General features: G+C 39.7%; 1 protein-coding gene across 8 annotated transcripts in view; it reads left to right on the top strand.

Annotated features, from left to right (window-relative positions):
• Positions 1–22,536, top strand: part of LOC111602543 (KN motif and ankyrin repeat domain-containing protein 1) — a 35,216-nt gene extending 12,680 nt beyond the window's left edge. Inside the window, exons 1-11 of one of the 8 annotated variants that reach the window (XM_023319675.2) lie at positions 2,012–2,404; positions 5,436–5,479; positions 10,879–11,150; positions 11,245–11,752; positions 18,098–18,513; positions 18,574–19,973; positions 20,458–20,925; positions 20,987–21,233; positions 21,296–21,508; positions 21,571–21,771; positions 21,839–22,536. In XM_023319675.2, coding sequence (XP_023175443.2) covers positions 2,265–2,404; positions 5,436–5,479; positions 10,879–11,150; positions 11,245–11,752; positions 18,098–18,513; positions 18,574–19,973; positions 20,458–20,925; positions 20,987–21,233; positions 21,296–21,508; positions 21,571–21,771; positions 21,839–22,000 — 4,071 coding nt within the window. In that variant the 5' untranslated portion in view covers positions 2,012–2,264 and the 3' untranslated portion in view covers positions 22,001–22,536. Of the gene's footprint in view, positions 1–2,011; positions 2,405–5,435; positions 5,480–9,605; positions 9,694–10,878; positions 11,151–11,244; positions 11,753–15,080; positions 15,254–15,644; positions 16,166–17,845; positions 18,029–18,097; positions 18,514–18,573; positions 19,974–20,252; positions 20,394–20,457; positions 20,926–20,986; positions 21,234–21,295; positions 21,509–21,570; positions 21,772–21,838 lie in introns of those variants that run through there. The other 7 variants (XM_023319677.2, XM_023319676.2, XM_023319680.2 and 4 more) reach the window with 7 other exon arrangements.
• The last annotated feature ends 167 nt before the right edge of the window (positions 22,537–22,703 follow it).

Raw genomic sequence — 22,703 nt, 5'->3', positions numbered from 1 at the left:
GAAAAATAACTCAACATTTTATTTTGTGGCAGCAGATTTCAGCGCAATATTTAAGTAATTAAATTTTAAATTGAGTATATATATATATATATAATTTATAAGACTTTTTTATTGCAGTAATTATTTTCAAGCAATTACAAAGCTATTGAAATTTTATATATAATTTAACGATGATTATTAATATTTTTAATTTACATGAAAATTGAATGCTCATATTATATATATATATATTGCTGAGCGCAATGGCTAAAAAACGAAAACAAATTTTTGCCTAAAAATCATTTAAGTAATGATGGTTTTTAGGTATAATTTAACATAAAATCAAATTATAAATAATATAATATAAATAAATATATATATATACATAAATATTATTGCTTAGCTATAATAAATATTTATATACTTTTGAGAGCTAAAATACAATCAGATTCAATACAAAATTACATTTATTAAAATTTTCTATACTCAGGTTTAATTATACTAAACATTTCACTGGAAGATAAATTGACTTAAGTATTTGAAAACCATAATTGATTAATATGTTTATAAGCTTAATCACAGATAAAAATTATCTAATAAATTGTGGCATGCAGTGATTAAATGTTTAAAGTCATTATTAACTGCTTTTTTGTAGCCACTGGATTTTCATCTATTTGATTGATTTATATTTATTTATTTGATATATAAAATTTTGATATACTTAAAAAAAGTATATATTTATATTTGAAATGAATAAATATGTAATTAAATATATTGATTTATCTACAATATATTTCAACTTAAAGGTTCTTCAGCTTCACACGTGTAAACATAAAGTACTCTTGGCACATTGTTATGTTAACGGGCTCTAGAGTGTGTGCATTGACAGACTGCATGACATGCAGCTTGACACAATGTAATGACTGAAAGTGTTTAGGAGTTATCTTATCGCTCATGGGTGTGTGTATATGTATGTGTGTGTGGGGTAACCAATGTGTGTATACACATGCTTTTTTTGGGGCAGCAATAACAATTTTCTGTCGCGAGCTTGAATCCGGACGTTGTTGGCGTCTATTCTTGTTGTTATTGGATTTGCTTTGCCGGTTTTGTTTACAAAGTGGGCGAATGCACTCGAGTATTTACTCATGGAATATAGACACTCTGTTGGTTGTATAGCTATACTTGTCTGATGACTTTGCTAATTAAAATTGAAAGACTCGATAATTATTTTGTAATATTCCATCTAACAAATAGTAATTTTAAGTTGGGCTGTTGCTGCTGCTGCTGCTGGCTGATGTTAGAGCTATATAAAACCAAAATGACTCTGCATTGGCTGCAACATCAAAGTGAACTATGCTCCGCTGCCACCACTGCGACAGGCAGGCGACACCTTTTGGCTTCATCAATCACTTTTATGTTCATTGGAGGCGCAGAGAATCAACCATATCGACGCTTCTGTTGCCAGCCTTTCGAATGGGTGTACTCAACAGAGAGATAGAGACACTCAACTAGCTGTAAGCGCTTATCGGGCATGACGCTTGTTTAGGTGTTTCCAACAGGTTACGACGCCGACTCTGGCGAACTGTTTAACTGGTTTGCTGCCGCTGCTGCTGTTCATATTTATTAATTATCGTATCGATAATTCTTCCATTGGTGAGCTGAGCTTTAAGCTGGCCAAGAAGCAAAAAAAGAGAGAGAAAAAAGCACCAAAATCACTTGGCATTGTGACTTGGACAAAGTTCTGACTTGTCTTGTTGCTCTTTGTGGCCGTCAACAAACAAAATAAAAAATAGAAATAAAAAGAAATATATAAAAGCAAATACACACTTACACACAGACACAGATACAAGACAAATACACATGCATACAGAGCATAAAGTTCAGCGGCGACTCGTAAAGTTTTTCTCTGTTGTGTTTCAGTTCGATTCGAGCGATTTTCGAGCGCGGAGCGGTGCGTTGCCTCGTTCACGTTAAACTAAGAAAGAAAAAAACACTAAATAAATAATATAAAAAATATAAGAAAATCGTTTTCGTTTGCGCTTGTTAAGTGAAGTGTGGCACAGAGCTGAGTCAGCCGAAAGTGCAGCAAGCAATAGTTCATGAAATGCATTTCTAGTGCCCGAATTCACATTAAAATTTAACATTTTCGCTGTCGCCATGGCGTGAAGTTTTGCTGCCAATCAAATTTAATTAATTTCGGGAATAGAATTTCCATTTGGCCAAGAATAGCGCATGCCAATTAATTAGGCAGCTGACAAAGCTCTTCACGAAATTACGCATGCAGCATGAGTGTGAGCCTTGGTGATATTGGTATAGGAATCGGTAGTTTACCCGGCGATTTGCTTTCATATGATGAGTCAAAATTTTCAAAAAAGATAACGCACCTGACGCCCACGGAACAGGAAGCCGTCAAGCGTTTTTGGAGGTAAAAGATAAGCGGCAGCAAACACTATTTGCCGATATCCAATTGGATAAGGCCCAAATTAAGGCCGGAAAGTTTAATTAATTGGGCGCTGTTTAAAGATTAAAGATCGCTCGTTAGACACATTCGATGTGGCTGCGAGGCGATTGAATGTGGGTGTGCGTTGAAGGTGTGAGTGCGAGCTTGAACTAGCCGCGCAAAAGTGCCAAGTTGCGGTTAACAAAGCAAACAGCTTAAATATACAAGTCAAATATGAAATACTCCCGAGCTAATTGCTCAAAGTTGATAATGAAAAACCTGTTCGGTGGCTTAAAACAAAGTACCAAAAACTTTGATAAATTGATGACTTAAATAGACTTTGAGAAAAAACAACGAGTCTTTAAATATGCAGTTTTTTTTAAAAGCATTTGAGTTATGCTAGGCTAAAAATAGTTTTTGACAAAAGCTTAAATAAAAAATTTTTTTTTGTTTACTTGAATGAAATTATTGAAAACTCTGTTTAATAAAATATTTAAATTTTAATTAAATGCAACACAATTTGAATTTTAATATTGTAAAACCAAATAGTGTCATGGAATCTTAGGCATAAAATTCTGATTTAGAATACATTAAACTTTTTTTACATAATTAAATATTTTTAAAAAATTATATTACAACAAAAAACTGCATATATATTTATATTTATAACAAGAATAAACTAGATATCTTCAATATTCAATAATAATTGAAAGTAAAAATAAATAAATTGAATTCTAAAAAATAAATAAAATAGCTGAAATAGTCTACAAAAAATCATTGAAAGTTAAATATTATTGCATTCTTTTATATATATTAGTTTTTCGCTTGACGTAAATACGTTTTGATTTTTAATTGAACAAACTAAAATACGTCAAAAGCTGTCTATCAACTTTTTTTAGTCGCTTTGCACTAACAAAGTGCAGAAAGCCTGTGAAAACGCGTGTAAAACGCGAGGGAAACGCGTGCAAGCCGGTGCACAAATATTTGTTTTGTTATTGACAACTGTTCAAATAGAACTTATCTATACGATTTATAAATAAATCAATGCTCTGTTAGCCAAGGGGCAGAAGGCAGCTGTCGCATAGAATGTGGCAAAAATGCGCGCTGCAGTTGCGTAGATACATAGATACTAAGTTGAGGCGCAGATACAGATGCAAAGAGGCAAAGACGATACACTCTCGTTTAGTTAGCTACACACACTTGCTGTGCTTCAGGGAGTGTTGTAGCAGTTGCGCGACACAGGAAAATTATAATAAAATATATCAAGCTGTCAACATTTTGAGTTTTGCCTGCGGCCCCTTTTGTTCTCATTGTTGTCATTGTTGTTGCTGCTGTTGTCGTCGGTATTTTGAAACATCTTTGAAACTATGCGTGCCACAAAATCCACAATAATCTGTTTGCCATGCCATAAAGCACAAGGGTCTGCGACTATTTCATTTTCAGGCACTCATTAGTGAACTTCGCTCTCCCCTTTTGCTATAGCCCAACATTTAGAATATATATATATATATATAAATATGTGCTTCTTGCTTGTTTTCCTGGAAAAGTGTACATGCGTGCAGCATTTCTCATTTTCATTTGTTTCAACGGAAGCTGCAATTATTTATAATTTGTTGTTTTCGGCTTGGCCAAGTCCTCAACCTGATGCAATTAGCCCCAAAAATGGCGTTGAATGGGAAAAACTTTGCCAGCGGGCATATCTTATTAAATTAATTGCCTGTCATGTTTTCCACGCTTTCGGCAGCAACAAGCAGAACAGCAACAACAATGTCAGCTGAATTGAAATAAAATAAACAAATCATGTTGAAAGCCGTCTTGCGATTTGCTGCCATATTTTTCACATTGCGCTTATTTCGATTCCAAAATTTATGTAAAATGAAAATTTATGCGTCAACTGATTTATGCGGTTTTCCGTATCGCATGCATGACATAGCCATACAGCCATAGAGCCATAGAGCCATAGAGCCATAGAGCCACCTCCCCCACATCTGATCAGCACCTACCCCCTTGGCCCCGTCTGTCAAGTTGCATCCATGTGAAACGAGCGACGGCATCGCTTATTTTTGGAGCGCAGTCCAAATTAATATGTGTGTTTATGATTATGATACACGTATCATTATGCTTACACATAAATTTGTCTTTGCCTCTGAGCTGGGGGAATAACAACATTGTCAAGAAATCGCTAAGACTCGCTGAAGAAGGAAAAACATATATGCACAGATGTCCCAGGGAAGCAGCTAAAAAATCTAAGGCTGTGTGCAATATATTTTTATTAGCTCTTCTTTTCGAGCAGTTGGATTGTGTAATATGCATTTTCGAGTAGCTTTTGAATGTATTTTCATAAGTGATAAAAGTTTACAAAAAATCAATATTTTGTTATAAAAAATTGTAAAATGTAAATGTAAATGAAATGACTACAAAACCATTTCTTCCTTAGTTGTTCAATCCCATTACACAATCTATGAATAGCTAGTCCAGCAAAGATTCAGAACTTTGTAAACAAAATATTTTCTACTTAATAAACTTTTACTTTCAAGCAGTTTTAAACAAATTTTTGCCTAAGAAAATTTTTTTGCCCTTTTGAAATATATTTTCTGTGCTAGTTTTTCTCTCTCTATCTCTAACAATTCTACTAGCTTCAGCAATTAAAATTTATTTCTATATCCCAAAAGTCAATTGATTGATGAACATAATAATATTAGAAAATAAAAGTTTATTCAATTTATATATACTTTCTTAAATGCACAATTTTGTAAAATTTTAATATATAATTTTTAAATTCATATAAATATATTAAATATATATTTCCTCAATCGCTAAATCTTATAAGCACTTATTGCAGGACATCTCGAGGCTTTACTTAATATCGAGACTCTAAATCTCATATTTGTTTGCCAAGAATCACTTAAAGTGACATATTGCAATTATTTGCCAACATAAATAAATAAATTAGCAGTTAAAATGTTTTGGTTTTTGCATTTCTCATAACAAAGTTCTCCATTTACTCCATTTGCAGGTCACTCGTTTTGCGGAGTCAACGCGCCTTCATTGAGGAAAATGGTACGTAAAGCAGCTAGGCGTGGGTTTTTATTTGGCTATAAAATCGCGGCTTAAGCCCACATGAGTGCCACTCTGTGGAATTGGATGTGGGTCAACTTGACGCCCGCACGAATGGCGATGACGGCGGCAACACCCACCCACCACCATAAAAATGGCAATGTCTTTGCGCTGCGCCAATTTGTCGGTGCAGCAGCAGCAGCAGCAGCGGCTCTCAGATTGGCATCGGCTGCAAATGCAGGAATCAAAGCACTTTCCACTGGCCATTGACACGTGAAAAAGTCAGCTATGCAAATGCCTTTGGCTGTCGTCGATTACGCCTCCAGGCAACATTTGCAATTCCAAAAATTCACATCTGACTTTTAATTAAGCCTGAAAGCCAGAGCCGGTTTCGGGTTGCAAAGCTGCGACTCTGATTGATATAGATGGAGTATTTGATATTCATTAATTTTCGGCTACGGCCAATTTATGACAGCGGATGTGAGTTGACGTTTTTGGGTGTGTGGGCGTGGCCGGTTGCTTGGCGTTAATTGAGGCAATTAAATGTGAAATGTAAATGGCAGCCGAGTACTAGCCAAGTCTGTGCCAAATCGAACTCATTAGCCACACGCAGTTCACAATATTTTTAGTTTCATTTACATTCTCATTTCGTTGCGTACGCACATAAAGTTTATGGCACGTGGAGAAGCATAATGAAAATAATAATAGCCACAGCAACCAAGAAGCCGTGCATTAATTGGATAATCAAATGCATAGAAAATAACCATAAATTGGCCCACAGCGTCGTGCCGTGGGGAGCACTTTAAAGCGAATCAAAGCAGGACAGAGAGAATATCTTGAGGCACAACTGCAGCAATTAAGCAAAAATAGCTGATGCACTATAAAAAAGAAAATTGACAGTTCATAGGAGATGCCATGGCAGTAATAGGATCTTTTTTATGTAGGATCTTTAGGATCTATAAAAGTTCTTATAACTGTTATATGGGCTTTTAAAGCTGCTGTAGGACGTTTTTTTCTGGAAGCTCGAGTAGTTTTATAGGAAAGCCACTATATAGTCTTAGCTAATGCCTTTGCAGCCATCAATATTTATTTATTGTGTTTAATTTTTACTTTATTTAAAGAAACTTGACAAGATTTGATATACTTTTAATTTATGTATACATTTCTCATCAAATTAATAGCTAGAGAAGTAGACTTCGCTACCTTTGTTGCAGTAAATTTCACTTAAGGAAATTGGAAAATATTCCAATTTTATTTATATTAATAGGAGTAAGGAAGGGCAAACTAAATTATGACAAAAACGGAAATTTAGCTTTATATAATTTTTTCTTAAAATAGTTTCAGTAACCAACCTAATTCAGATGAGTCAAAAATAAATTCATGTTCTTTAAAAAATTGAATGAAAATCATAAAAAATTTATATTTTTATTTAACAGTTATTTTAAATTTGAGTTTTCGTTGAAGAGATTTTAATTATAATTTTTGGAAGAAAGCCAAACACTGTATATAAAACGCTGTCATAAGCCAAGTATTTTTGCTGCCTATAACTAAGCTGTGTAGTCTAATACTATATTTCATATAAATGAGCAACTATATTTCATATAGTAGTATATATTTCATATAAATAGTAAATACATATTACACATTGATTTATGTTCGCTTTTGCTTAAATAATTTTTCACTCAGATTTCAAGAGCTTCATGTAACTTCATGGCATATTCTGATTCATGATCAGCTGTAGTTGCTATAAACTCAGCTTTGCTCTTCAAATTTCAATAAATCAGAACCCAAATAGAATATTTTTTGTCTTTAAAAATATTTTGACTAATGCTGAGGGAAAGCATAGTCGCAAAAGTCTGCAATTGCTACATTAATATACAAATATTTTGTACTCAAAAATTGTATACAAATTTTAAATTTGATGACTTGATGGATTTGAAAACAACGTTTTATCAAAATATATTTTAAATAAGTTGACAATTAGTAAAAAAATATTAATAAATATTGAAGACCTATGCAACGCCAAAAATGGGAGTTTGGTCTCAGGCTCAAGCTTCCAGCCCGATCTGATGCCCTTTGAGCTCATGTAACTGCTGTAATTATCTACTAAAATATAGATTCTCTACCTTTTCTAAAACTTGTATCTAGCAGATACTTTCTAATTTAGCATATACTAACATACTTACACAGAGCATCAATAAGAAATTTTTTTCTTAATTTATTTTCTTGTTGCTGTCAGTTGAGCTGTGGCATGGAAATTAGATTGTGCAGCGGTTGCACGTGTTTAGCATAATTAAATTTTTGCACTTTACGGTAATTTGTTGTTGTTGCTGTTGTGGTTTTTGCTGTTGCTGCCATTGCACCGTTAGCTTCATTAGCTGCAGCTGCAGCAAACGCCTACTCGATACGAATACCGACCCAGACACAGCGTCAGCCCAACAGCTCCAACATATGAGGCTAAATGCCATGATGTATGTATCAGTCGGACATATGTATTAGTCGGGCAACCAGTTTTAATTTAAGTTGGTTTTTCGCCTTGTCTTTTGGCTGCCGGTCGAAATTCATTCACAAGCCGGCTTCATTTTGTATGCTGGGCAGCGACTGCATCGTCGTCTTCGGCAGCGACGCCCACACAGAAAATTTAGTCATTACAACTCGATGATGATGATAATGATGATAATGTGGAGTGCTTCGTTTTGGGGTCTGTCTTGATTACGTTTCACTGTCACCATTAAGCCTGCAATATCGATGCCCAATTGCGTCTTGGAGTCGCAGTCAGAGTCTGGCTACGTGCCTGGCCAGAGCTCTGGGCATGCTCGTAATTTACCTTTGCTTGCAGCTCAGTTTGTTGCCTGTCCACTGGGCTAATTTCTTAATTTTTATGTGCGCCGAGTGCGCGATTTATGTCATTGTACGAATAAATAGGCGCCTTTTATGGTACCCCGAATCTTGTAAATAAAGTTGTTCGCGTTGGGCAACAGATTGTGACAATAACTGGTTGAAAGGGCGATTTACCTTTTAACTTATTTACTTCTAAAATGAGTCAGCCTATGAAAGTGTAGCTCGGACGAATATCTGTGATTCCTAGAAGTTGGCTTCAAATATCAAATCCAAGCAGTAAAACTATAAGCATTATGAGAATCGCATAGAAGAGTAATAGATACAGAAATGTGTGTTTATAGTTTCTGAGAATATTTGTATATATTTATAGATATACAATATTAGCCACTATTATCATCCAGCTCATAGGGAAAATCCTGCTTAAAATTTCAATAGACTCTACGATTGGCGATATTAATTGATTATCAATCAGTCAGCCAACACTTGATACACATATATAGATTTCTTTTCTTTATATATGCTAATATATGCAATATATAAAATAGAATTTTTATATATATGATGATGATCTAAGCACTTTATTTGTATGCTATGCTGGAATGAGCTAAGCAAGACTTCAACTTTCACTGTTTTTGTCGACTTTTAGTGTTTTTTTGTTAGCACTCGGCAACTTGCAAATCTCTGGAAAGTGCTAATTATTTGATGCCAAGTAAGCAGCTGTAAAAGCTGTTCAAAAGTGTAGCTAGTACTTAAAAAATTGCCCTCATGTCGCTTCACATGCCCATTTACACGTGCTGGAGAGTTGTGAGCAAAGCATTTACAACAGTCAATCAAGTGGAGACCAAGTTTTGCAATTTAAAACAGCCAACACGCTGACGAGACATAGACAAGCACTCAGCCAGACGAGCCGTTGTTGGCCAGCAATTAGGCGACATTAGGCAGACCGCATTCTTCGACGCCCACTAGACAAATGCAGCGCATGCCAAACTGAACTCAAACAGCTGCGATTTGTGCCAGTGTGTTTTGTGTGTGGGTGTTGGGTGTCCAATATAGCGATGATAATGAAGCCGGTAAGCAGCGTCATTAACACCACGCCTTCGATTAGGCCTACGCCCCCGCCACCGACCATGGCCGTGACTGTTGCTAATTAGCAGCAAAACAAGCGTTGCAACAGCTCATCAATATGCAGTTTGTTGGCCTGGTTAGCACTCGAGCAACGCGTTCAGCCAAGCACTTTCACAAGCGACGCCCACAGAACGCCCACCAGCAAAGAGCTGCACGCTTTTATGAATGAATGCATTGAATGCTGAAAGTGAAACCAAAATTGGCCGTCACACATAGATGGCGCCACAAGACACACACAAGAAAGCTTCCGTGTGAGTAGCATAAACAACTAGGCGCTGTTTAGCTGCCTACCTGATAAGCGCTCTAAATGCTACATATCTTATCGCCAATTAGCAGAGTGATGAGTACTATAAGAATTCAGATTCTTTTCTAACCAGTTGGGTCGGGAACGTGCACTCCAAATGGTCGACAAATTGAAACTGGACATTGCGTACGCGTTGAGAAATTCCACTTATCGATTTTGTTTAGCTTGAGTGGACGAAGGTCAATAGAAAATGCTTTGGAATTTGTTATGGCTTGCGATACTGTGGCTGCTATATGAGGCAAGAAAGCCTCGACGCATACTGCAGCGGCTATGCGGCGCAAGTGAGTGGCAGTGAGAGTGAAGACATTAGCTTAGATATATATATATATATATATATATATATATATTCTTGAACTATAGGAGGATTTGCTTACAAGTAAAAATTAGCTTAGTTTTAGTTCTAATAAGCGTGTAGTGAAGACCTTACCGAAGTAGTTTCTCATTGATTGTGTTTCTTATTTGTTGTAAGCTAAGACATGAAAGAAGTGACGTTATTTGAAGCACATTGTGCCTATAATCGATGTCTAATAATAGTAATTATAAGCCAAACAAATGAAAATAGTTTTTAGTTTTAATAAATGTGATTTTTAATTGAAATACGAAATTACAAAAATTGCTCGAAGCGAAACTAATGCGCCCGCATAGAAGGCAAGTCAAGGCTTTCAAATTGCTGTTGACTCGCGTGCATAGTTCGTTATCTAAATTAAGCGAAATTAGTTATTGTATGACGTAATTAAACATAAATATGGCCAGCGTGTCATACAAAAAGCAAACAGACGGATATATTCTGGGAACTGCGCTTGGGTGCTGCGGTTGCTGCTGCGGCTCCGATTACCAAAAAGCTGAAACGTGTTTTAGAGCAGCGGCAGGTGTGGCTCAGGGACTACCAAATACCAAATACCAAATGCCTGGCGAGCACAAAAACTAAGCCAGACGCAGACACAAAGATGCTGTGTGTGTGTGTGTGTCTGTGTTGCCAATACCAAGAATCAGAAGCAGACGAACTCAGGCAGACGTGACCTTGATAGTGACATTTAGATACACGTTGTCTGCATTTAAGATACATTTTTTTATGCGCTCATCCGGTCGTTTATCTCATTCCATCTCTCGCTCTCTTTGTTTGGTTCTGCAGCTCGTCAATTGCCAGGCAGTAATAATGGCACCCCGAGCTCCACGTTAACCAGGTCGGTGCGCAGCTGCAACTGCTGTCCGTATGGCTACCACATCGATCTGGATTTTGTGCGCTATTGCGAGGCGCTGGCCAATGCCAAGCCCAGCGAGGAGGAGCTGCAGCGACGCGATCGTCGGCGCTCGCGCAAGTCTATGGAGTTTATGCTGGGCTTTGAGAGTCTCTTTGGCAGCGATTGGCAGGCGGAAAGTCGTGTGCAGCCCAAGCTAATAGAGGTGAGTCGAATTTTGGTGGCCTTTGATCTGTGGCAACATCAAAGTGAGGCGCATTTCGCACTTGATTAACTTGTCACCTGTTTACTTTTCACAGGCCGCACATGAAAGCGAACCAGATTCGCCTCGCCCCGCTGCCGGGCAGTCGCCCAGCTATCGGCCGCGCTCCTCGTCCGTGCCGCGCTTCACCTACAGCAACAGTTTGGCACCGCGCGCCGAGTCGCCCTATGGCACAGCCTCCTCCACCTGCTCCTCGCTGCGCGGCGGCGTCGAGAGCGATGCGGGCGTCTATCAGTCGCCGAGGAGCCAGAGCAATCACAGCTACGGGCATGCTCGTCCGGCCATTAGTCCGCCGGAGACTCGCGCCTTTCTCCACGAGGCACTCGACGAAGTCTGCAGCGATTTCGAACGAACTCTGGAACGCGCCTCGACCAAGCGGCGTAAGGCGGGAGCCTACAGCTATGCCAACGGTGGATCGCACTCCATGGATCGCAACAATAACAGTCTAAGTCTGAGCCTCAGCCTCAACAACGGCTACGGCTCCAAAGAGGCCAAGGAACGTCGCATGGGCCACAGCACGTGGGATCGTTACTTTGATGTCGCAGGTGAGTGAATGTCTCGAAATAGACGAGGAAATACTCTTGGCTGCTCGCTTCGCTCTATTCGGTTCCAATGCCGCATGATTCATAGTCGGCAGACGACTTCACTTCTATCTCTGAGATACTTTTGCTTTTTATATCGCTTTGCCTTTGCTTTTGCTTTTCTTAGCAATTAGCAACGCCGCCGCGCATGTGACACTTAAACGCATGAAAGTGTGAAAAATTTTGAACAACTGTTGGTAGCTGTCGAAATCCTGCACAATGGAGCGAAAATAATGAATATATGTATTCACAAAACAGCATTCGGTGGCTGTGCAATAAATTCAATTACAATTTTCTTAAATTGCACTTGCAAAAACCTAAGCTGAAATGCAACAAAAAATTAACTACAATTTTAGTTAATTATTTTGGTTAATTACTAGCGTGCTTCTGGCCCTAAATTTAAAAATTTCTAAATTTTAAAATTTTATCAATGATTTTTTATCACTCAATGAGGCTTTTTTTAAATTATCAATTTCCAATTATTTTATATTAAAATATTAATTAATATTTTAATAATAGTCTTGCTAAGCGAATAAGAAAAGAAAGTAGATTTGTTCTGTACTAAAATTTGGCATAGAATATTATAGACAAAATATTTTTCAAGAATTAAAATTATTACAATTTTCATTACTACTCCACATTTAATTTTTATCAATTAAATTTATGTCTTTTGTAGTCCAAAAGATTATTGTGAGATTCTTATATGAGCAATACCTAAATTTAAGATTAGTAAAAATATTTAAAAATTATAAAAATTGAATATTCTATATATATTTTTAGGGGCATATTAATCTCATATTAAAAACAAAATATAAGAAAATATTTAGTCATTTCTTCTTGCTATAAACTGCAATAAATGCAGAAGCCAAATCACAAATAAGAATTTATTAACAGCATAATTTCACTGCAATTTATGCTCTCAGCTAATTTGGGTAAAGTTTCTCTTATAGCAATTCCAACCCATGGTACACACGCAAGTTAAAACTGCGCTGCATAACGCATGAAGCTGTCAACTCGACACGCAAACTGCTTAGATCAAAGCAATATTTAAATGTAGTTCCAAAAGCGAGCTGCCAAGGCATAATTCAATTTTATTTTGCGTCAGACCGCCGCCCAGAAAAGTGTCTTGGTCCAATCAAGGGGCATTAAAGCGGCGAGTTAGCTGCAGGTACTCTATGCCACATACAGACACAATCGCTTTGCATCTTTGGCATTTCGAAGTCAATTGGAGTTTACAGCCAACTTCAAGGCGATTCGAGGCGTTCGTATCTTAAATCAATTTCGAAATGCGCATTTGGCGCTCAATTTGCATGCAAATGCTGCTAATGCTGTTGTTGCTTTTTTCGTTGTTTTATGTTTTTTTTTTTAAGCTGCTAGCTCGTTTTTCTTGTATTTGTTTATGCCATAAATTTGCCATAAAGTGTGCAAAACGCAATGCAAGAAATTCAGCCAAATAAACAAATCAAATTGTCGCTTTTCGCTCGCGGACATTTCAGCTGGGCCAGGAGCATGGAGTTGACATTGATTAATGATAACTGCCGTATGAATATATATTTGTATATACATGCGCGATATATGAGCACCTTAATGCCGTTTGCCTAGGCTTGTTATAAATGGCTTATAAATTGCGTTTAATCGAATACGTGTTGCCAAAATAATGCTTGCCAAAAAATCTTGACAATTGACGCCGAGCTGAGAGACGAGCCCAGCGAACTATCTAATAATACCCAAATGCCAGAATGTTAAAATGCGATATCATATACGCTAACCTTGAGGCCTAAAAGCCAGTCTAGACAAGCACATCGAAAACAATTCAATATCTGCAGCGTTAGATACAAAATGCCCTCACGTAAGCAAAAATATAGATTATATATATCTTACAATTGTGCGTTATATAGGTAAAGTTCGTTATGAAACTTAAATGAAATGCTCTAAAATTGATCATTAAAGTTTATTCAAATTTAATATTAAAATAAAAATATAGTTCAAAATTAAAAAAAAATAAATTAAATGTAAGTAACTGTTTAGTGAATTATTTTTTTAATTCTTTATTTTTATTGTAATTTAATATTAATATTTTAAAGGGCGTAGCACAAATTTTTTTATTTAATATTTTAAATTAAAATTTTACTAAATAAATTATCAATAACTTATAAATAAATTATCAATAAATAATAATCAATAATTTTATTTTTAATATTATTTTATATAAATACTTTAAATAGTAAAATAAATTGTATTTATATTTTCAATATTAAATACAAATAATACAACTTTGATTTACTATTCAAAATATTCATATTAAAATAAAATAATAATAAAATATTATGAGTTAAATAAATAATTTATATTTATTTAATATATATTGATATAGTAATGTGACATTTAATTTTTGTTTTTTTTTTTTTGCAATTTACTTTTTTAATGTTGGTTTTACCTCTTAATTGCAATGGATGAGCAGCAGCCTTTTCAAACAGAAAACATTAGATCAGATATTTTTTTTTAATTGCTGTTTTTATTTGCAAGTCAAAAGTATATAATATTGACTCAATCTAAATATTACACATTTTCGTTTAATCTTGATATTTTTCTTCTATATTTAGTTTAATTTTATAACATATTTTAAATTTATAATTTATTGCGTATAAATTGATCGATTGGCCACATGCAAAGCTACGCTGATCGATTGACTGCACTACAAATTCGTGGGGCGTTTCTACGTTGAAACCACAGAGCATAATATGTCGTGTCTATGCGAGGCAAATATTGAATACGAATTGATAGGGAAATAGGTAAATAAAACGTGTTAATATTTGCCTGTAAAACGACGAGGCAAACTAAAGAGAAGGCCCACCTTGAAACGCACTAGCCCCCAGTCAACTCATGGTAAATCTAAATATGTATCTCTATATATACATATATATGTTCAGTATATAGATTGCCAAATGCTTTGGCGTCATCATAATAATCAGCACTATCATTTAATAATGTGCAGTTAGCTTATCTGCAAACTGTTGTCTAGTTTGTCTTCTTTTTTACTATTTGTTGCTGTTGTGTTATTTTGTTGCTATTTTCAGATTGTTCAATTTTTATTTGCTGAGCGTGCGACGACCTTATCGCTGAGTTCTCTTTCTGTGCTCTCGACGAGCTCGCTGTTTTCCTTTTTGTTAGTAATAAATAACAATTTTTGTTTTTGTGCTGTGCTGTGCTGCTGTGCCATAAGAGCTGTTAAATAATAACAAAATAAAATGCTGCTGCTAAATGAATTTGTTGGTTTTTCGCTGCGGCCAGCAGCTCGAAAATCTCAACGCAGTTTGTCGACGACTTTCGAACGAAAAACATAAAAAAAAGATGTGTCTAGCAGCGAAATAAAAAGCAATTAAACCAGCGAAATGATCTAAACGAATAATTTAATTAAAGCGATATGTAATTTAATTAGAATATGCAAAATAACTACAATAAAAAGTAATTAAAATTAAATCAATTAACAAATAATCAGCGACAGACATAAAAGCAGAAAACACAGACCGAGCATCGACAAACGGCCGAAGACATAACGAACTTTATTTGATTTAGAAAGCGGGAACTGATAATAATAATTAATATTGTTTTATAAATGAACCATTCGAACTGCAGTAAATAATAAATAAATTCTAAATTTAAACTCAAAAGGATGTCAAGACACACACGTGTTTGAAAAATCGACCAGAGATCAAAGCAGAATAAAATAAATATGAAAATACAACACGATTTTGCGTAGGAGTTACGTGAAAATATATATATATAAAAATAACTCACTCGAAGAAATTACAAAAAATAAAATCAAAGAAACAATTCTAAAAAAAATATAGAAAAAAAGAAAATTAAATTATAAAAAAAATACATGACTAAATTCGATAAACCGTTTTTTATATTTGCAATGCCAATGTTAACGATTTTAAGGCGAATCAAATATGAATTCATGCAGAGTGAGTGCTGGCAGTGTGCACAGAATTTTCTATGGCACTGTGAATGTGCTTGATAGCTGAGAAATCAAATGAAATTATTGCCGCAATGCTTCAATTAACAGCGCAAAAACAACAACACAAACCAACCAAGTCGCCAATAAAATTGTTAATAAATTACATTTTATTTTGTATTTTATCGCATTAACACAAAGTGCAATGGCTGCCGCCTTGACTGTTGAATGTGCTCTTAATTACGAAGCTGCTTTGCTCCAACTAATTGTGCTATTAACAAACTAAAATCAAAGTCAACAAACAACAGCAACAATGTTTGCCACCGCCAGCGATACAGTGCGGAACAAGGAGACGACGCGAAAGGGCAAAATGAAGTCGGCCCCAAGGCGAAGTCCATTGAAAACCTGGTGGAACGATTGTAGGTTGCTTAGCCACAGGCGAGATACAAATTTATGTATATATAGATATTTATGTTTAGTTTGACATTTGCTGGCCTAATGGGCGTCTTTTCGATTTTCATTTTGCTAATTTTCTGGGCCATCAAAACTGATTAATTATGGCCCGGTCAATGCTACCAAACACGCGACTTGCGCCCCTTTCGGCCAGCCTTGCCTTGACCATCTTTCTCTTGGCAACGACAGCGCACAAGAAATAGAAAACTCTGCGTTTATTTTTGTTTTCTTTTTTTAACTTTAGCCAGAGTTCAGTGCTCAGCAGTCGCTCGCTTAGTGCGTATAGAAATTAAGTAATAGCAGCAAATGGAGCAGCGACAATAGCGAAGTGGGAAAATAAAAATTCTTGGCAGCCGGCTGGGCGATGAGTAACAACTGTCGAAAGACAGTGCATCAAAAAACTATGCGTACACGCAGTGAGCGTAATCTTATTGAGACTTATCTACTAATGAATGCTCAAGGTATATATGTAGCTATGTTTACATTTCTGAGAGCTGTAAAAGGTGGGGACTTAAGCCAAATAGTTGCCAAAATGTTAGTTGTTCTTGCTGATAAGATCAGGAGATATGTACTGAACTTTATATGTAGAAGTAGATTAGCTTTAATCATTTTGCAGATCAGCTTTGTTAAGCTGCTGAATCATGAAGGATGGCAAAAGCTTTGGTTATCGATCATATATCGAATTAGTAATAAATCGATAACTTATGAATTATGCATGCGTGAATTTGAAAGTTTGATTATGGAATTTAAATGAATTCATTTACAAGGTTGCCAGCATACGCTTCCAATTTGATCAGTAAATCGATAACAAATTTTGAAAAAATTATCGATATGTTCATTTTGAATTATAGAATTAGTAATGAATCTAAGAGGTTTAAACTTTTACTCTTGCTTGAATTAGGCACTATTCATGATCAAATAGTAGCTTAATCGGTAGTATATCGATCAAATATTATGATCAAGTCTTATAAGTTGCTCAGCAGAGAAGACTGAGCAAAACTTAAAGACTTGAAGATCTACAGTTAATTATTGTTTGCATTTTTTACTCTTAAGAAGATCAACCGCTGTTAAAGATCGATTAAATATCAAGCAATCTTTTATGATAAATCGATAACTAGAATTCATTGTTTGAGTTCTAAGTAAAACTGAAATTTCTAATTTATGAACAGATGTACATAGGAAAATCGATAATCTGCCAAGAATTTAAGCAAGAAATGGAATCGTAGAAGTCGAAACACTTACAGCACCTAAACCCAGCACGTTGTGCATTTGTCGCCATTCATGGCCAGATCGTAGATATATGAACTACTTGTCGATAAGCATGTGCCACTATCAGTTGGAATGGAAGCTCTCAAGTCGGGCACGGCCTGAGTCAGGCGAAAACACTGTCTCTTATATAAACAAATGAGTGCAATAAATTGTCTGTATGTAGGTAAAATCAATATTGAATAATAACAGCGACAACAGTCGGCGCCCCGACTTATCAGCAGTCGGACGGACAGACGCACACAAAGGACAGAGTCGAGCGAGTCTCTTTTGGCTCTTGGCTCTTGGCTTTTGGCTTTTGGCTTCTGTCTTTTGGCATTTACACTTAGTTTCTAGTATATTTATTTGTTTATTTATTTCGCCTCTTTTGTGTGCAAATTATGCGCACTGTGGCACAGTTTCGATAGATATGCATATTAACATCGTTTTATCACTAATATTAAAATATTAAATTGTCAAGCGATTGAGCGTTGCGCGGCGTCGCGCTGTCAGTAGCCAACTGCCAGCGCCTATGGCAAGTCTGCAAATTAAAATTGTTTTGAGCCAATCCAGAGATAGAGCAAGTAACCAGCCGGAGAGTGAGAGCAAAGTGAAATTTTGTTTAATATTTTATTATGTTTTTTTTTTTGTAGACTCCTGCATGGCAGGCAATCGCTCGCCGCGTTCGAGCACTCCGCATCTGTTCCAGCGCTCGAACACGCTGCCGCTGCAGCAGCGTCCCAGTCCCGCCGAGGTGCAGTACGAGAGCTATGTGCTGGCCACGGTGGCAGCCAATGCCAAGTCGCCGGTTGAGCAGCTGGAGCAGGCCAAGGTCACGCCGCCGCCACCGCCGCCGCGTCGCCACCACTTGACGGCCACGCCCAAAGCCACGTCCAAGCACACGAATGGCCATGACAGCGGCAGCCCGCTGCAGTCGCCCTCGAGCTCCGAGGCTGGACAGACCACGGCGGACGCGCAGGCACTGTGCCAGATACGCGAGCAAATGGCGCTGAGCCTAAAGCGTCTCAAAGACTTGGAAGAACAGGTCAAGGTCATACCCGACATGGAGGTGAGTCCAGCCCAATTCCAGCTCAATAAATCCGAATAAAATTCTTTTGTTCTCCTGCAGCTGGAGCTCAATTCGCTGCGCACTGAGAAGCAGCGCCTGCAGCGGCGCAACGAGGAGCTGCTGCGCAGCCAGCGGCAGACGCCCTCGCCGCCCAGTCCGGGCCTGAAGAACGGCTCACCCGTGCAGTTCACGCCGCAGCGCATCAGCCCCGTCTCGCTGGAGAGCCTGGGCGCGCGCATGCGCAGCAGCTCCTCGCCGAGCATTATACGACGCGATGTGGCCACGCAGGCGGCCAGCAAAGTGGCAGCCACACGCGACGTGGCCGTTGGCGCCCAGTTGAGCGTGCGGCATGTGGGCACGCAGCAAGCCGAGGCGATCTACTCGCAGTCGGAGCTGCAGCACAAGATCGAGCTGGCGGTCAGCGAGCGCAAGCAGCAGCGACTCAGGCAGCTCATCTCGGTGGGCACTCAGATGTATGTGCCGCAGCGGGAGCAGCGCGAGAAGGGCGTGCAGACGGTGCCGGAGCGGCCGGTGCTCAAGCACAATGTGAGCATCAGTGCCAAGCCCACGACCAGGGAGAGTTTCACCAGCTGCCAGCCGGAAATGCGCAGCGTGGGCAGCTCCGAGCATCGCGTCACGGATGTGCTCTGCGAGAAGTGCGCCATTAGCAAGCGCAGCGTCAGCGTCGGCTGCGGCACAGATGCGCCGCTGGAGAAGCCGAAGCCCGCGGCCCAGCTGCTGCCCGGACGCAGCAACACCTTCAGCCTCGGCGAGCACGAGCAGCTGGCCATCAAGCGCAAGACCGTTGCCTCTCAGACGCTGCTGACCCCGGTGCACACCTCGTCCAGTCAGACCACAGCCACCACTGTGCGCTCCACTGGCGCCCAGGTCATGCCGGAGCAGCAACAGATGGCGACACAGTGCACGCGCGTGGAGTCGACTAGCCGGCAAACGGATACGAATGGACTGCAGCGGCTCACGCGCAGCGCCCTCAAGGCCGAGCAGCTGATGGCGCCGCAGACGCGACCGTCCACATGCCACACCGGCAGCAATACCGAGCCGCCGCCGCAGCCAGTGCCTAAGCCCGAGCGCAGCACTGTCCACTCCGCCTGCAATACGGAGCAGGTGCGCAAGCGAGACGTTGGTTGTGGCGACATCGTCAAGCCGCACATCTCGATTGCCTGTGCCGCCAACTACTGTGATTCCTGCAAGGAGGCCATCCAGGTGCTGGCCAAGGATTTCTCGAAGGCAGAGACCAGCGAGCTGCCAGCTGCTACAGCTACACCCACGATGCGGCGCTCCACCTCAGCCGATTCGCGCATACCGCGCCCCAAACATCTCACTAGTCCCAGCCCAGTGCGCCGGCAGTTCCAGAGGCAAAACACTTACACGCTGCCAGCTGCCGCAGGAGCGTCAGCGGCTCCAAAGAGTCCAAAGGCGGAACGAAAGGCACTTTTGAGGTGAGTATTGCGAATTTGTTCCACTGTACCTCAGAAGTAGCCGAATTGTTTAAATATTTAATTAGCTTTGTTCTACTTGAGCAGCTTTTGTCGCTTACGCTTTTCATTTGCGCCACTGTAATAACAAAAGCTTGCAGCGCAAGCTTTTAGTCAAGTCACAAACCAAAGCGCATGTCATGCGCACTGGATGCAACTCCAATTCGGAGTCCGAATTTTCGATGTATGCCAACCTGGTCGCATTGACCTTCAGGCTCAGTTTTCGTTTTTGCTTTGGCGCGTTTGCAGCTTCGCATCGTTTATCGACTTTTTTGTTTATTGTTTGGCTTTTCGTTTGCCCATGGTGTTCTCAATGTTCTCCGGCCTGAGCAGCTTCACCTGCTACCCGCTGGTGGTCAGCGGCTGCTCCGTGCTGCTGTTGACGTGCGTTGCACTTAGCTCCGATTGGTAAACCAATTCACTGAGTCCATTTCGTTTGCTCCCACAGCTCGCTGCAGGAGAAGCCGCCGAGTGCTGCGCTTGATGCGTCGCCGGAGGCGCAGAGCTTTATCAAACAGCCGTCCAGCAAATCAAGCGCCACCTCCAAGGATCTGGACCTGACGCAGCTGGGCGACGGTGAGCTGATTGTGCGCGAGGAGAAGCGTGTCAGCATTAGCTGGTCGCGCGATGCCTCACCAGCCCCGCTGATGACATCTTCGGCGACGACGACCAGCACCAAGTCCGCCTCGCCGGAGCACGCGCTCACCGCTTCCAGTGACTCCGCAGTGGAGCGCGAGATATCGCAGGGAGCGCGTAAGAAGTCCAGTACGCCGCTCAAGTCTAGTCAGAGCGAGGGCTCCCAGGTGACCGTCATCGAGCGGCAGACAGATGTGGAGCCAAGCACAAAGGAGGAGCGTCCCCCAACCAAGGCACAGCTGCATCAGCTGGCCCAGGCGCCAGCAGAGCCCAGGCAAAAGTAAGTTTTTGCCGCCAAACTTGAGATTTGTTATTTCATTAAATTGGCTGCTCACCCACAGGTCGGAGTTGGCCAAGGAGCTGAAGGAGGCGCTCAAAGCTATCAGTGACTCGCTGCTCAAGAAACTGGGCTCCAGGCCAATCACTTCCTTCAGCCTGAAGGCTTCCAAGGCCACTATCGGAGACCATTGGTTCCGCATATCCAGCACGGCGACATCCAATCCCCACGAAGTTGAGGACTATTTGGACTACTTTGAATCTCTGTCGGTGCCACTGCTCGAGTACTGTGTCAACCTCTCCGATAGCAATGTGAGTGCGCTGGCCTTCGGCTCTGTGGGGCAAATTTTAATGGGAATTTCCTATGCTTTCAGGGCAACACGGCTATGCACTATGCGGTCTCGCATGGCAACTTTGACGTTGTGTCCATACTGCTGGATTCCAAGGTTTGCAATGTAAACCAAATGAATAACGCCGGATACACGTGCGTCATGCTCGTTTCGTTGGCCAAGCTGAAGCAAGCGGCGCATCGGACAGTCGTGGAGCGACTGTTTCAGATGGCCGATGTCAACATACGAGCCAAAAAGGTGGGTAGAGCCGCTCTGAGTAGTTCTATTGACCTCACTCTCGATCCTTTGCCCTCTTGCAGCACTGCCAAACCGCATTGATGCTAGCCGTGTCGCATGGCAACGGCGACATGGTGGAGATGCTGCTCGAAGCCGGCGCCGATATCAATATACAGGATGAGGATGGCAGCACGGCGCTGATGTGCGCCGCCGAGCACGGCCGTGTGGACATTGTGAAGCATTTGCTGTCGCAGCAGGAGTGCGACTCACTAATCCAGGATGTGGTCAGTATTTAATTTGTCTCTGAGGCAAGCTCTTTGTAAGCCAAACTCTTCCTTATCTCGCTTGCAGGATGGCAGCACCGCCTTCAAGATCGCCTGGCAGGCCGGACATCGCGACGTGGGCTTGCTGCTGTACGTGCACGAGCAGATGCTGCGCAGCAAGCTGCCCAATCGCGGCGAGCCCATACGCAAGTCGCTGCCATTGCCCGCGCGCCCCAAGCCGCCCAAGTGAGGCGCCAACGGAGACGGCTGCCCGGCAGCCATTTTGTATTAGCGGCCAAAAAGTCGAACAAACCTTAGTGGTAAGATTTTGAATTAGCATTTCGTAGCGCTGCCTAGGGAAAATAGCTAAAGCATTCCATATCAGTCAAGCTTAACTGTAAACTGTAAAAAAAAAAAAACAGCAATTGTTCATAATCTAAAACACAAACAAAAGGCGCAAACAATTCTCTTTAAGTTGTCTTTAATTTATTCTCTTATTAATTTCTAATGTCTAAAGAGCTCACAACCTAACATAAATTGTGCAAGAAATTTATAATTAAATCTAAGTTTTATAATTATGCCACTAAAATCAAAATGGAAAATTGTCAGAAACTTAATTATTAATTAATTAATTATACAATAATTTACTACTTCTTTTAAGCCACTAAGAAAATACTAAAAATACTGCATTAACCTGGGCTACACCTGTAGCAGCCATAAAGCAACCATATCAGCAAACGACAATGCAAAAAGCGACAAAAAAATAACAAAAAAAAAATAAAACAATTGTAAACAATAAATTAAAATGTAATTAAAGTATTTTTGCAGAGCTACTTACAATAAAATTAAAATACATTTAAAAATGTGCTTGATAAATATTTGAAAATATTTATGGGAGTTTCAGTTACCCAAGCGTAGCCACAGTTTAGTCAAAAGTATACGTCTATTCAAAC

Source organism: Drosophila hydei, unplaced genomic scaffold (assembly GCF_003285905.1).
Source record: "Drosophila hydei strain 15085-1641.00,03,60 unplaced genomic scaffold, DhydRS2 tig00000060-arrow-pilon, whole genome shotgun sequence".
Taxonomy (NCBI): Eukaryota; Metazoa; Arthropoda; class Insecta; order Diptera; family Drosophilidae; genus Drosophila; species Drosophila hydei.
The sequence above is the reverse complement of the archived record's forward strand: the minus strand, read 5'-3'. Positions and strand labels throughout refer to the sequence as shown.